This window comes from Helianthus annuus, chromosome 4 (genome assembly GCF_002127325.2).
Source record: "Helianthus annuus cultivar XRQ/B chromosome 4, HanXRQr2.0-SUNRISE, whole genome shotgun sequence".
Classification (NCBI taxonomy): domain Eukaryota; kingdom Viridiplantae; phylum Streptophyta; class Magnoliopsida; order Asterales; family Asteraceae; genus Helianthus; species Helianthus annuus.
Window position 1 is genome coordinate 177,776,731 of NC_035436.2, and position 14,969 is coordinate 177,791,699.

General features: G+C 36.5%; 1 protein-coding gene across 1 annotated transcript; it reads right to left on the bottom strand.

Moving 5' to 3' along the window:
• Positions 1 to 12,392: 12,392 nt before the first annotated feature.
• On the bottom strand, positions 12,393 to 14,039 carry LOC110927578 (adenylate isopentenyltransferase 3, chloroplastic). Its single transcript, XM_022171128.2, has 2 exons — positions 13,533 to 14,039; positions 12,393 to 13,147 (listed from the first exon to the last, which is right to left on the bottom strand). The coding sequence occupies exons 1-2, from the start codon at positions 13,970 to 13,972 to the stop codon at positions 12,601 to 12,603; spliced, it is 987 nt and encodes a 328-aa protein (XP_022026820.1). The 5' UTR covers positions 13,973 to 14,039; the 3' UTR covers positions 12,393 to 12,600.
• Between the last annotated feature and the right edge of the window lie 930 nt (positions 14,040 to 14,969).

A 14,969-nucleotide genomic window follows, 5' to 3' on the forward strand; every position in this document is an offset into this window, starting at 1 on the left:
ATCTTTTAACCTAATTTAAATAACATGCACACAACTAGGTTAGTAACTTAATACAGCATTTACGTCAATTCACGAGATCAAACCCTCACAATGATTAACAAGTGCAATACTTAACAATTCAATCGGATTCACAACGAATAGCAGAGCATAGTCCGAATTCGAACAGCACTCAAATATTCAAGTCGAAATCACGACAAATAATCAAAGTATAAGCTCAATTTGAGCAGCACTCGGACAATCGTTGGATAGTTATAATCGATCGGACGTTGAATCGTAATAGCGATCGAGTTATTACCCTGATTGCGGCAGCAATTCGAGATCGGTGTGTGTTTGTTGGACTGTTTAGACGATATCTCAGCCTACAGAGAGAGTTTTCTCGTCGTTTCAACTCCCAGATTCAAGTCCCAAGGCCCTCTATTTATACTGAAAATTTGCATCTCCCGCGTGTCGCGGAAGAATTCGGGGAATCTCCCGCTACTCGCCTGAGATGTCATTTTTAGGGTAGGGTAGGTACGTGTCCAGCTAGCCTTGCTGAGTTGGTTTCGACTGAAACTTAGCTCCCACGTAAAAACTGTTAAGATATTACCAACTAGGGTTTATCCCCCCCTGAGTTTTAGGGGCCCTGATCCTGATTCCGATTGTTATGAAAATTTTAGGGTTAGTGCAGAATTACTTGGGTGTCTTAATTAGGGTTTTCTAGTGGTTAATTTATAAATTACTATTATTCTTTTTTATTTCTAGAATAATGATTTTAATTTTATGGGCATTACAACTATTACCCCCTTAAAAGAAATTTCGTCCTCGAAATTTTTCAAATAAGAATCTAACCTATTGCATAAGTAACAGAAACGAAAATTTCATAGCAGAGTTACTAACTTATATAACCAAAATCTCCTAATCACACATGTGTATCTGAAATTCATAACTAAGGTCATGACTATACTTGTCAATTACCTTATATATGTGCCCTAATGGTCCTTTTATAACGTATCTTAATAAAATATCTTACCGTACGAAAAGTCAATGGATACTTTAGAGTGACTATTAGTACTGATATTTCCTACATAGATATGCTTAGTCATAGCTAAAATATATTCACATAAGGTAAAGCGTAAATGACCGTAAACAGAAACAAATGAACATATATAAAGAGTAAGATTTACTGTTACTAAAATTCTATTGCGAGAATAGATTAGGGTATAGAGAACGGATTGATTCTTCTGATTCCCATGTTGCTTCGTGTTCAGAGTGATTTTTCCAAAGGACTTTAACAAACGGAATTACTTTCCTACGCAAAACCCTTTCTTGTCGATCTAAGATGGCTTCTGGTTCCTCTTCGTAGGACAAATCTTCGTGAATTGTAAGTAACGGATAACTAATGACATGGAGTGGATGATAATTATATCCTCTTAAAGAGGATATATGAAAAACGTTATGAACGTGAGAGAGTTGAGGCGGCAAAGCTAGTCGATATGATACTTCTCCAATTCTTTCAAGGATTTCAAACGGACCGATGAAACGGGGACTAAGTTTCCCTTTAATTCCAAATCTACGAACGCCACGCCAAGGTGATACCTTTAAGAATACGTGGTCACCAATTTTAAATTCGAGGGGTCGTCTATCTTGATCTGCATAGCTCTTTTGTCTACTCTGAGCTTCTTTCAGTTTTTCTCGGGCTATAGTGACTTTTTCATTTGTAATCTGAACTAATTCTGGCCCTTCAATAATCTTTTCTCCGACTTCATCCCAGCATAATGGTGCGCGACATTTCCTACCGTACAAAAGTTCAAAAGGTGCCATGCCAATACTTGCTTGCCAACTATTGTTGTAAGCGAACTCAACAAGACATAGATATTCATCCCAGTTTCCAGACCATTCAAGTGCACATGCTCGGAGCATGTCTTCCAAGGTCTGAATCGTACGTTCTGACTGCCCATCTGTTTGTGGATGGAAAGCCGTACTAAACTTTAGTCGTGTCCCCCAAGCTGCCTGAAAGCCTTTCCAAAATCGTGAGGTAAAACGTGGGTCTCTATCGGAAACAATGGAAGATGGTGTGCCATGGAGTCGAATAATTTCTTGAAGAAATATTTCGGATAACTTATTAACCGAAAATCCTTGCTGAATTGGTAGAAAATGTGCTGACTTTGATAATCTATCGACAACAACCCATACAACATCATTCTTTTTGAATGTCTTAGGTAAGCCAGTAACAAAATCCATTGTGATCTCATCCCACTTCCATATGGGAATATCCAGTGGCTGCAACAGACCGCTTGCTCGTTTGTGTTCAATTTTCACTTGTTGGCAAGTGAGGCATTTACTTACGTATCGAGCAACGTCTTCCTTCATGGCATTCCACCAGAAGTTCTGTCTTAAATCTCTATACATCTTGGTAGATCCTGGGTGAATCGAAAATGGTGAGCTGTGAGCTTCGGCTAACAATGACTCACGAAGGGTGGAGTCATCGGGTACACAAAGTCTTTTGCCGCACCAAATCACCCCCTGATGGTCTATACTAAATTCAGATTGCTTACCCACCTCGAGATTTTGCACAATTGCCCAAAGTTCTCCATCTTGCTTTTGTGCATCTTTGATCCGGGATATGAGGTCGGGTTCAATCTGCATTCTAGCTAGATATCCATCAGATTTACTAACCTGAAGCCAAATGTCCATCCTTTCGAGATCCCTCCTAATATGAGGTTGAATTTGTAGGCAAGATATAGTCCCGGAATTCTTTCGGCTTAGTGCGTCCGCTACAACATTAGCTTTGCCTGGATGGTATTGAATATTTGCGTCATAATCTTTTAAAAGTTCTAACCACCTTCTTTGCCTCATATTTAGCTCCTTCTGCGTAAATATATACTTGAGGCTCTTGTGGTCGGTAAAGATGTCACAACTTTCACCATACAGATAGTGTCGCCAAATCTTAAGTGCAAAAACGACTGCGGCTAGTTCTAAATCATGTGTAGGATAGTTAACTTCATAAGGCTTCAACTGACGGGAGGCATAAGCGATAACCTTCCCATGTTGCATTAGCACACAACCTAATCCTTTCTTTGAGGCATCACTGTAGACTTGGTATCCTCCTGATCCAGAAGGGAGAGCAAGTATCGGAGAGGATACGAGTCGTTTCTTTAATTCTTCAAAGCTTTTCTCTTGTTCCTCATTCCATGAGTACTTCACCCCTTTCCTTAGGAGTTTTGTGAGTGGTAAAGCAATTACCGAGAATCCTTCAACAAATCTTCGGTAATAGCCAGCAAGACCCAAGAAACTTCGTATTTCGGTGACAGAAGTGGGTCTTGGCCATTTTGTAATAGCTTCAACCTTTGTTGGGTCTACCATAATTCCTTCTGTTGATATGACATGACCTAGAAATGACACTTGGCTAAGCCAAAAGTCACATTTGGAAAACTTCGCGTACAACTTCTCATGCCGCAAAGTTCCAAGTACTATATGTAGATGTGCTTCATGCTCTTCGCGACTCTTAGAGTATACCAGAATGTCATCGATAAAGACAATAACGAATTTGTCTAGGAATTGGTGAAATACGCGATTCATCAAATCCATAAAGACTGCGGGTGCATTAGTTAGCCCAAAGGGCATAACCAAAAATTCGTAATGACCATATCGAGTACGAAAAGCGGTCTTGGGAACATCATCATTCTTGACCTTTAGCTGATGGTACCCAGACCTCAGGTCGATTTTTGAGAAGAACTGAGCCCCCTGAAGTTGATCGAAGAGATCATCAATGCGAGGCAGAGGATACTGATTACGAATAGTAATCTTGTTCAGCTCTCGGTAGTCAATACATAAATGCATACTACCGTCTTTCTTCTTCACAAATAAGACCGGAGCACCCCAAGGTGAAACACTGGGTCTTATGAATCCTAGATCTAATAATTCTTGCAATTGTTCCTTCAACTCCTTCAGTTCCATCGGGGCCATACGGTATGGAGCTTTAGAAATAGGTTCGGCACCAGGGATCAAGTCGATGGTGAATTCTAACTGACGGTCGGGTGGTAATCCCGGGAGTTCATCCGGAAATACATCAGGATATTCACGAACAACGGAGTGGTTATCGATACTCTTAACACTAGCAGAAGTATCCTTAATCGATGCTAGGAATCCAGCACAGCCGTTTGATAGGGATTTTCGAGCCTTAAGCGCAGAGATAATTTTAAGAGATTTATGAGCTTGAGTTCCCTGATATATAATATCAGGATGATGAAGATCACCGAAAATAACACGGCGAGAATGACAATCTATAGTTACACGATGTCTAGACAACCAATCTATTCCTAGAATAACATCAAAGTCACACATATGTATTGGAAATAGGTCTGCCTTACACACAATAGATTCAATACGGATCGGACAATCCTTATATACGTAAGTGATTACGGACGAATTTTCCATGGGGGTAGAAATGGTTAAGGTATGATTTAAGGGAGTTGGTCTTATCGGAAGGTACTTAGTAAACGAGTGGGATACTAAAGAATGAGTCGCTCCTGTATCGAATAACACATAGATACTACGTTCACCAATCTGAAGGGTTCCAGATACAGTACCTGGAATATTAGCAGCGTCAGTAGCAGAAAGTGCGAAAACTCTTCCTCCAACATTGGGTTGATGATTCTTCTTAGTATCTTTCTTAGGACATTCCTTGATCATGTGTCCAGTTTGGCCACATCTAAAGCATGCTCCTGTACTTCGGTGACATACGCCCTGATGTCTCTTCCCACAAGTATTACATAGAGGATATGTAATCTGATTCGGGTTTACTTGTTGATTCAGTGGTTGAGCTCTAATAGGTTCTGCATACAACTGAATCTGGTTTTGAGCAGGCCTCGGGTTTTGAAGTCTAGGTTGCCATGGACGTGCTTGATTTCCAAAGTTTTGATTTCCTTGCACTTTACGATCTTGATGCTGTAGCGTAGTGGATGATTGGCCGATTTCTTGCTTAATTTGGCCTTCCCTATTTTGTCTTCTTATTATCCCCAGTTCGGGATAGGAATTCTTTCCTTTCGAATTCAAAAGTTTTAATTGCATCAGCAACTTCGGTGATATCCTTAAATTTCATGTACATAATCGACTTCCGAATTCGATCATTAACTGCCCACTTGCATTTTTCTGCCTGGACTTCTGCTGATCCTGCAACATCTCCTACAATACTAGCCAACCTTGAAAATAGAGTAATGAACTCAGAGGCCGGTTCATCACTCCCCTGTCGAATTACTGCATACTCCCTGATATAAGCTTCTTTATCAGCGGTCGAAAAATACTTGTCGTAAAAGATATTACGAAAGTCGACCCATGAAAGATTAGCGTCAAAATCATCCCCTCCTTTGACTTGCTTATATCCTTCCCACCAAGTTTGTGCGTCATCTTCAAATTTGTAGGTAGCCAGTCTAACTTTGTATTGCTCCGGAATTCCAAGAACTCCGAAGATCTTTTCAATGTGAGCTATCCAGTTTCTTGCTTCGACTGGATTAGTGGCGTGACTAAAGGATTTCGGCTTTTGTTTTTGGAATTTACTAATCCATATGTCTATACTATAAGTAATATTGTTCGTGGTATTCTCACGAGTTTCTCCACCAGAGGGTGGATTAGTGTGAATGCGTTCTGGATGACGAGTTTGTTGAATAACAGCCTCAGCTGTTTAGGCAACAAGGTTTGGAAGCAACCCAGCCACCGCCTGATTGATAGCATTAATTATGTTTGGATCAACTGGCGTCTCATTCGAAGAAGTGTTGTTACGTTCATGGTTAGTACGAGTACTCCTACGTGGCGGACGACGAGGAGGCATCTATAGGAATAGACATAGGAGTTAAATCAAATAAGAGATCAAGTTGAATCCTATCATAGATATCTACCCATTCCTCATAGGTCTTAATTACTATCTTCAAGTTTTCTACAGGAAAGAGCCTTTGCTCTGATACCATAGCTGTAACACCCCAACCCGGAAGGGCTGGCGTGTCACAATAACGGTAACATAACAAAAGTCATAATTCCATTTATTTATTTGATAAGGACACAACCATACGATCATTAAAGTTAAGACTAATATACAAGTGGAGACATTCATCTTAATTAACTAATATCTTCAGATTTATTCCTAGGCTTTATTCTTCTCTCTTTTCCCTTCCCAAAGTAACCTGTGGACCTGTATATACAAAAAGTTTACGGAATGAGCCGAATGCTCAGTACGGAATTTTAGGCTCAAATAACAAATAAATGCTTCATATGAAATCTTATCCGGATGGAACTTTAGACGAAAATGATACGATGCAAGAACAAAATTTCATAATCATATCTTACGGATGTACCCATGAGCAAACTTAAAACGTGACAATACACAGGTAGCTACTCCTGCATAATTATCACATGAGATGGCGAATTGGCATACCCGTTATCCACCTCCTTATACTTAAATTCTAGGATCGATCCATACGCCTCCTAATAGCCTTATGTACCACACTTGTACTTAAGAGACGCCGTGAACTGATCTCTCCGTCACGGATGGAGCACATGATGTTGATGCCACAACAACATGCTCGTGGGACACTCCACGAGAAGCGATACTCAGGGTATCAGAGTACAAATGGTCTTATTCACACAACTTGTAAAACTTATTTTCATAACAAAACGGAACATATATTGGAACATGCGATAATGAGTATAACATAATACTATCGCATGATATGAAAGCTAAATCAAATGATTAGGATAAAAATCGAACGGACTGTCAAATGAATCGATAATCAAAGACGTGAGGAGTTTTTAATAGATATAGTAATTTAGGGGTTTTATAACAATTTGAATATGAAGCAATAAAGAGTGGGGTAAGGATCCGTACCTTAATAACTCCAAAGTGAAGCTACCTTGTGCTAATATTTTAGATTTATATGGGCAGAGTTTAGACTACTGATTAATCTTTTAACCTAATTTAAATAACATGCACACAACTAGGTTAGTAACTTAATACAGCATTTACGTCAATTCACGAGATCAAACCCTCACAATGATTAACAAGTGCAATACTTAACAATTCAATCGGATTCACAACGAATAGCAGAGCATAGTCCGAATTCGAACAGCACTCAAATATTCAAGTCGAAATCACGACGAATAATCAAAGTATAAGCTCAATTTGAGCAGCACTCGGACAATCGTTGGATAGTTATAATCGATCGGACGTTGAATCGTAATAGCGATCGAGTTATTACCCTGATTGCGGCAGCAATTCGAGATCGGTGTGTGTTTGTTGGACTGTTTAGACGATATCTCAGCCTACAGAGAGAGTTTTCTCGTCGTTTCAACTCCCAGATTCAAGTCCCAAGGCCCTCTATTTATACTGAAAATTTGCATCTCCCGCGTGTCGCGGAAGAATTCGGGGAATCTCCCGCTACTCGCCTGAGATGTCATTTTTAGGGTAGGGTAGGTACGTGTCCAGCTAGCCTTGCTGAGTTGGTTTCGACTGAAACTTAGCTCCCACGTAAAAACTGTTAAGATATTACCAACTAGGGTTTATCCCCCCCTGAGTTTTAGGGGCCCTGATCCTGATTCCGATTGTTATGAAAATTTTAGGGTTAGTGCAGAATTACTTGGGTGTCTTAATTAGGGTTTTCTAGTGGTTAATTTATAAATTACTATTATTCTTTTTTATTTCTAGAATAATGATTTTAATTTTATGGGCATTACAGTATCATCGTCATCGGAAACCCAGGACCATTCGGAACGGACGGAGTTGGGACCGCATACACAATCGTTTTCAAACGACCCACAGTAATCACAATACATCATTATGAATTGAACAAACTGAAACTTTCTGAATGAAAACAAACTAATCGAACAATACTTGAATCGAACTTGAACTTGAATAATAATAACTTGCAAATACAGAACTTACTTCTGGAACAAGGGTTGCGGCCGAATATATATGCAGTGAAAGGGTACGTCCTTGATCAGTCACAACGTTTCATGAAGGGAGATGACGTTTCCCTCATAACCGCTCGTGCGGTTATGCAGACGTACCGATTCAAAGAGTTCGGCCCAGCCCGCTTGTTCTCCAACATAACTTAACCTACTGGACTATTATGTTCGACCCACTAGACATGGCCTCCGGCCCAAATACATAAACATAAACAATAAACAGTTTTGACCCATTACTAACTAAAACAAATAAATAAACGATACCGGCCCGAAACCGTTTTCTCGGATGGACTTGATTAACTTCGTTCTTCACTTTATAATGCATTTAAAATCTATGCAGAAAAGTTTATATCTTTCATGTCATATACTTTCTTTCTCTTGTTTTTATCCATTTAAAGTGAAAGTTTGTTCACTACCTACTGTTTATCCTATAGACTTCATTACTGCAATATCCCTCGTTATAACATCAAAATATATACATAACACACACGTCTGTGCATGTGTGTGTTTTACTTCCCTGTAACGGAATACAATTTTAACATCAAAGATTGGGAAAAAACGGAATTGATTCAAAGCGCACAACTTTCTCAATGTCGTTTATATTCTTTCTTATAAAGAGAGGATGTGATGCTATTAGGTTTGTTCCATTGTTTCTAATCGCCCTTTTTGCGGCAACGTGAATATGACTTTGTTTGTTGGACTAGTAGGCTATAAATTCTCTTTCTTTGTGGGGTGTATTCTATCAACAAAAGACTGGATATAGTGGTCCTTGTCATGTACGCAACTACGCAAGCATAGTTTGTTTATGTTATTGTAAATTTGGTTTTGAAATTTTGTATGCAGGTCTTTGATGGTGTTAATTTGGGTTTGTAAGGTTTGTAAATCAAGTAAAGAACTTTATTTGTTATGTATGTTGCCTAGATTCTTGATCTAGCTGTAAAATGAATGCCAAAATCAGCTTTGAAGGTTGTGAGTTGAGGTTTTGACCTTATTCGAAGTGGTGTGTCTTGTAAGGTTGAAAAGAGATTCATGGATCAAAAGTAATCAATGGTCCCGAGTTGAAATTGATAGGTCAAAACCATCGCCCTGCAACCTTTGTCCAATGAATTCATGAATTCAGGCATCTATATCGCACAACTAAATACGAATCTTGACTATGGTATGATAAGAAGAATACAGACCTTTATGCGTCTAACGTTTGAAGCTTTTCTTTAGAGTTGATATCAGTCTGACAAGCGGACAAATATCCCACTTTCGGATATTTATTACGATTGTCGTGCATGTTAACTACTTGTGGGTTATTTACTTATTTGTAAAATTGGATGCTAGATTATGTTCATGTTTTGATCTTATGGGTTCCTTTAAAAGTTGTTGCTAGAGGTACAACTAAAAGGAGTAGATAGGTGCATCATTTGCATCCCTTTTTGCATATAAACTAGAATCTTTGAGCATGGTATTGATAGGTAAACGCTAAAAAGATCATCAACCCAGAACCTTTGCAAGAATGGATTCAGACATCACCTTTGTACAACTAACATGGAATATTGACTGTGATGGCATTGCACCAATGGATAGTTGATGTGGTTGATAGGATTGTTTCCTATGGCATTGATTTTGTAGAGCTAGACTAGAATATGTACCATCTTATGAAAGTGAGTTGTATGGATTATATTTTGTCATTTGATAGGGAAAAATATTTGAAGTTTCACCTTGTGTATCGTTTGATAGAGAAAAATATTCAAAGTTTGAAAAAGATTTGCTTTAAAATATTTACCTGATATAATTTTCCCATATAAAAAGTTAAGCCACTATTAGTTTAATGACACTACCTCATATTGTGTGTGAGAAAGTTAAAAAATATATAGTAAATTATAGGTAAAGAATAGTATAATTTACTTGTACGTGGGATTTAGAAAAAGAGTTGGATAAGTGGTTACATGAACGTTGTGATATTAATACAAAATATACAAATATTTATACGGTCCTTATAATTCTTTAAATATGTGTGTATGTGTGAATGTTTCTAACGCAACACGTGTACATGCCTGAATTTTAGTGGAAGTAATCTATCAATTAATTGAGAAAGACCTGGAAATTTAGATGCACGATTTCAATAAACACTGGATCGAACCTTTTAAAATGTTATTTTAATATACGTGTGTATATAATATATCTTTTTTTGAAAGATGTAGATCGATTGGAAACCCACTACCAACTGCGCTTCAACCCTTTTTATCAGAAGCACAGCCACCTGGGTTCGAATGAGGGAGAGTGCAATGCAGAGTCCTTTCTCGCAACTCGTGGAAACTTAATCCCGACTGCCAGGCTCGAACCCGTGACCCCGATCAGAAACCCCACCAAAGTGGATAAACCTTACCACCTCACTTACAGTTAATAGAGATCGAACTTAAGCCTCATTTGAGAACTCAAGCACTTTCCACCACTCGATTTCACCCTTAACACTTTAACCATTAGTTTATTTTCTTTATTTTTCTTTTCTTTTATTTACTTTACATTTCTTTTATTATTTTCATCCTTTTTATTTATTTTTTAAACATATAATTTTAGTTGTAAGTTTTTAACTTATATTTATTTGCTCAATTAAGATATTTACTTCTTTATTTGTTAGCTTTTACATGTTAAACAAGTCATTTGATTTATTTTCTTCCTATTAAAATTGTTGTCAAGCTCTAAATGTAGTTTGAAATTAAGTAGTATCAATCAAGGCAATAATAAAATGAAATCCAACCCAATAATAAATCACATAACACATTTCTCCATTTTGTACGGTATTACCTCAATAACGTGACGAGTAAACTGCTAAAATCATTCATGAGGTTTTACTCAAATTGCTAGATCAGTCCAAAATCAACTTTTTTTGCTAAAACAGTCCCTGAGCCTAGTTTCTGTTGCTATTTCAGTCCAATAAATTAACACCGTTAGAACCTCCGTTAATGAATGGGTAAAACTGCTAAATTCGTCCCTGAGATTTAATTCAAGTTGCTAGATCAGTCCAAAATCAAGTTTTTTGAATTTGTTAATTATAAACTTACTTAGGTATATAATTTTTCTAGACTTGCATTAATTTTTTGAATTTCTTAATTATAAACTTATGTAGATTATAAACTTATTTAGGTATATTAATGATTTATATACCTAAATAAGTTTATAATCTAAATAAGTTTATAATTAACAAATTCAAAAAATTAATGATCTAAATAAGTTTATAATTAACAAATTCAAAAAATTAATGCAAGTCTAGAAAAATTATATACCTAAATAAGTTTATAATCTAAATAAGTTTATAATTAACAAATTCAAAAAACTAATGCAAGTCTAGAAAAATTATATACCTAAATAAGTTTATAATTAACAAATTCAAAAAACCTGATTTTGGACTGATCTAGCAACTTGAATCAAACCTCAGGGACGAATTTAGCAGTTTTACCCATTCATTAACGGAGGTTCTAACGGTGTTAATTTATTAGACTAAAATAGCAACAGAAACTAGGCTCAGGGACTGTTTTAGCAAAAAAAATTGATTTTGGACTGATTTAGCAATTTGAGTCAAACCATAGGGACGATTTTAGCAGTTTACTCTAACGTGACCAGTTAAAATCAACTGAATCATCCAAACCAAAGCAAATTGATATGTTTGACTGGTTTGATATTGATACGGTTCCGTTTTAGCGATTTAAAAAATGGTCTAAATTTCTATATAACTAACGAAAAGTGTAATTTTATCAAATTAAAAAGAATAAAATTTTGAATTTTCTATATAACTATTAAGTAAATATTTGTAACTACATCAACTTAACCATAAAATAAATGTAATCAGTTGTCCAAAAAATTTCCTATACATCGTAAAAAATAAACCTTTTTATTTATCACATATATATTTTATATATAAGGGTATATTGTTCTTTTGATCTTGGAATCACTTGCTAAAAGTTATGCTACATTGCTACTATAAGCTCATGAATTATATAAAGATACAAGTATCATTCAACATTATTCTTTTAGTCCCCCGTTTAAACATACTTTACCATATTCTACAACAGGATACACTAATGCATGTTAAAAAAACAAAAAACAAAACAAAAAGAAAGAGTAATCTGCCAAAACGGTCCATGAGATTTGTTCACTTTTGCCACTTTAGTCCAAAACTTAAACCTTTTGAATTTGGGTCCGTGTGGTTTCAATTTTGTTGTCATTTTCATCCAAAATCAAAATCTGGTAAGATTTTTCAGTTAACATCTAGCTTTTCTGTCTTTTTTCTCTCTTTTAATGAAGGGTAAAATGGTCTTTTAACGTTTTATTATGACAAATTAAAAAAAAATTGACAATTTTGTCCTTCATTAAAAGGGATGAAAAAGACAGAAAAACTGGATGTTAACTGAAAAATCTGACCAGATTTTGGATAAAAATGGCAACAAAATTGAAACCACAGAGACCCAGATTCAAAAGGTTTGAATTTTGAATTAAAGTGCAAAAAATGACCAAACCTCAATGATCATTTTGACCGTTTACTCAAAAAGAAAACAAATCTTTAAGGGGAAAATTGTAAAATCTCTTAGCTACCATATATGCTTATCTATTCAAAACTTTGCATACACCAAAGTTAACTTTATAAGTTATAACTTGTTAACGTGGTTCTTCCCATGTCTACTAAGTTGCCGTTGCCATCGCTACCCCCAGTTCACCCTCTCTAATTCCTATGTCCTTGATCTCCGTCGTGGTGGCAAAATCGCGATAATGATCAATGCTCAAACGAAAATCTTTTACGATTAGTGACGCAGGTCCAACCACCAGCTCCTCCCACGCCTTGTCTGCTTCTGTACCCTTTTTTTGCAAAACTTCGGTGGCATCTAGCCGATGAATTTTCCACCCTTTAACGTCTTTTAGTCTGTGAATTTTCTCGATTTGCTTACGTGCCAGCTTACATGTATTAATCTTTGTATCATTAATGGCTTTTTCTAATAATAGTGCGCGAGTTTTTGGATTAGTGGAAGATGAATACTCAGCACGAAAATACGAATCAAATTCTGGAACCCCGATTGCTCTGCGAATCCCCTTCGAGTAGTCAGTTTTAGGACTGTACATGTTTCTGACTTCTTCTACCATCCCGGCAGCCACCATTCGATCAACACGGTCAGATACGAATTGTTCAAGCACTAGCATTGCAACGTCAACCCACAAGAAACACACGTCGTACCTATTGACATTATCAACATCTGTTAGTGGAAAAGACAAAATGTGTGAGACACACTAAATGTAAAGGATGATTTGTGTATTTAATGAAAATTAAGGATAAAAATGCAATTGTTATATACCTAAAGGACTAAAAGTGTCACATAATATATTCTTTAGCTCTTTAAGGTCCATTTGGTAAATAAAATAATAACTAGTGAATCTTAAGACTGTGGGGGTGTTTGAGAGCGACTTTATTCACTTTTTAAAAAGTTAAAACCGTTTGGATAAAACTATTTTCTGAGTATAAAAGTTAATAACTCACTTCATTGTGAGTTATTAACTTTTTTAAAAAGTTATAAATTGTTTTGAAAAGCTAAGCTAAACATGGCCTGAATCTGTAACAATACCTTGATCGGAACTCATAATTCTCATCGTCAACCAATGCTTCAATAAACGAATTCGAACCACCCGCGATTATCGGCAGCTTCCGTCTCCCCACAATAGACTTCATGGCGAGCGAAGCGCTGCTGACGAAGTTATCCGCGTTGAAGTCGGATTCAGGATCAACTATTCCGAGAAGATGGTGAGGGACGCCACGACACTCTTCTTCAGTGACTTTATTGGTGGCGATATCTAACCCTTCATACATCTGAATCTTATCTGAGTTTATTATCTCTGCCGAAAAACGGGTGGCAAGGTCGATCGAAAGCCTTGATTTTCCGGTGCCTGTAGCGCCCATCACAACCACTGCTTTCTCCATGTGTGGACGGTGGTGTCGCGAAAACGATAAGTCGGTTCCTCCGGTGGGCATTTGCATAACTGCCTGAGCTTTTAGGCACATCATCATTTTTGTGTGAGAGAGAGAGGGTGGCTGGTTTGTGAATTATGAATTAGTTATGTTAATATAAGAACACATATGAGTTGAATTTGCATGGTGGAGCACAACACAAGCTTCTGGGTATTTATAGCATTGGAATGATTGAGACTCGAAAGCAAATTTTAACTTGATGCTTAATGGTGTGTATTGATAAGTGACCTTCAATACAGTGGTAGATAACTTTGATGTTGAGATAGTACTCATGCTCATATCAAAATGGATTCTAGTTTAACGGTATTAAGGTGTATAGTAAAAGTATTTTTTTAAACAGTTGAAGCTTCTAGTTGTATGATAAACATTGGTTTAAATTTAGACGTTTGTTTAAGGTAGTGTGAGTTTTAAAAACGTAAACATAAATAAAAATACCTAATGCTTTGATGATACCGGCCGGTCATATTAGGAACCGGGCATGGAACCAGTCCAACTGATTTTTAGAAATTTATTCTTCAAAATCTCATTTTCTTTTCTATTTAGTATTCGAGACTACATATTTTATCTATTTTAGAGTGTGTTTGGGATTTAGTTTGAAAATGGCTTATTGCCTTTTAAAAAAGCCAATAACTCATTTTCAAACGCTAGGATTTGAGGTTTTTCCACATGATTTATGGATGGAATAAATTAATAAGCCATTTTCAATCTCAATCCCAAACACCCCGTTAGTCATCTAGTTTGTTTATTCAACTACAAGTTCACGCCAAAATATAAAGTATTTTCAAATTTCATTTTTGATTAGACATATGTATACACTTTTAGTTTTATTTATTTATATATAATATACGATATACGATTTCATTCGGTTTTTTAAATCTGGTCTAACCAGTGAACTAGTAAGACAATAGGTTCGTTGTCAGGTATGTTTTTAAAAATATTGTAAAAAAGGATAAGTGAGTGTGATAAGTGGTTATGTGACTGCCTAATCTATTGAAGTTAATATATATATATATATATATATATATATATATATAGG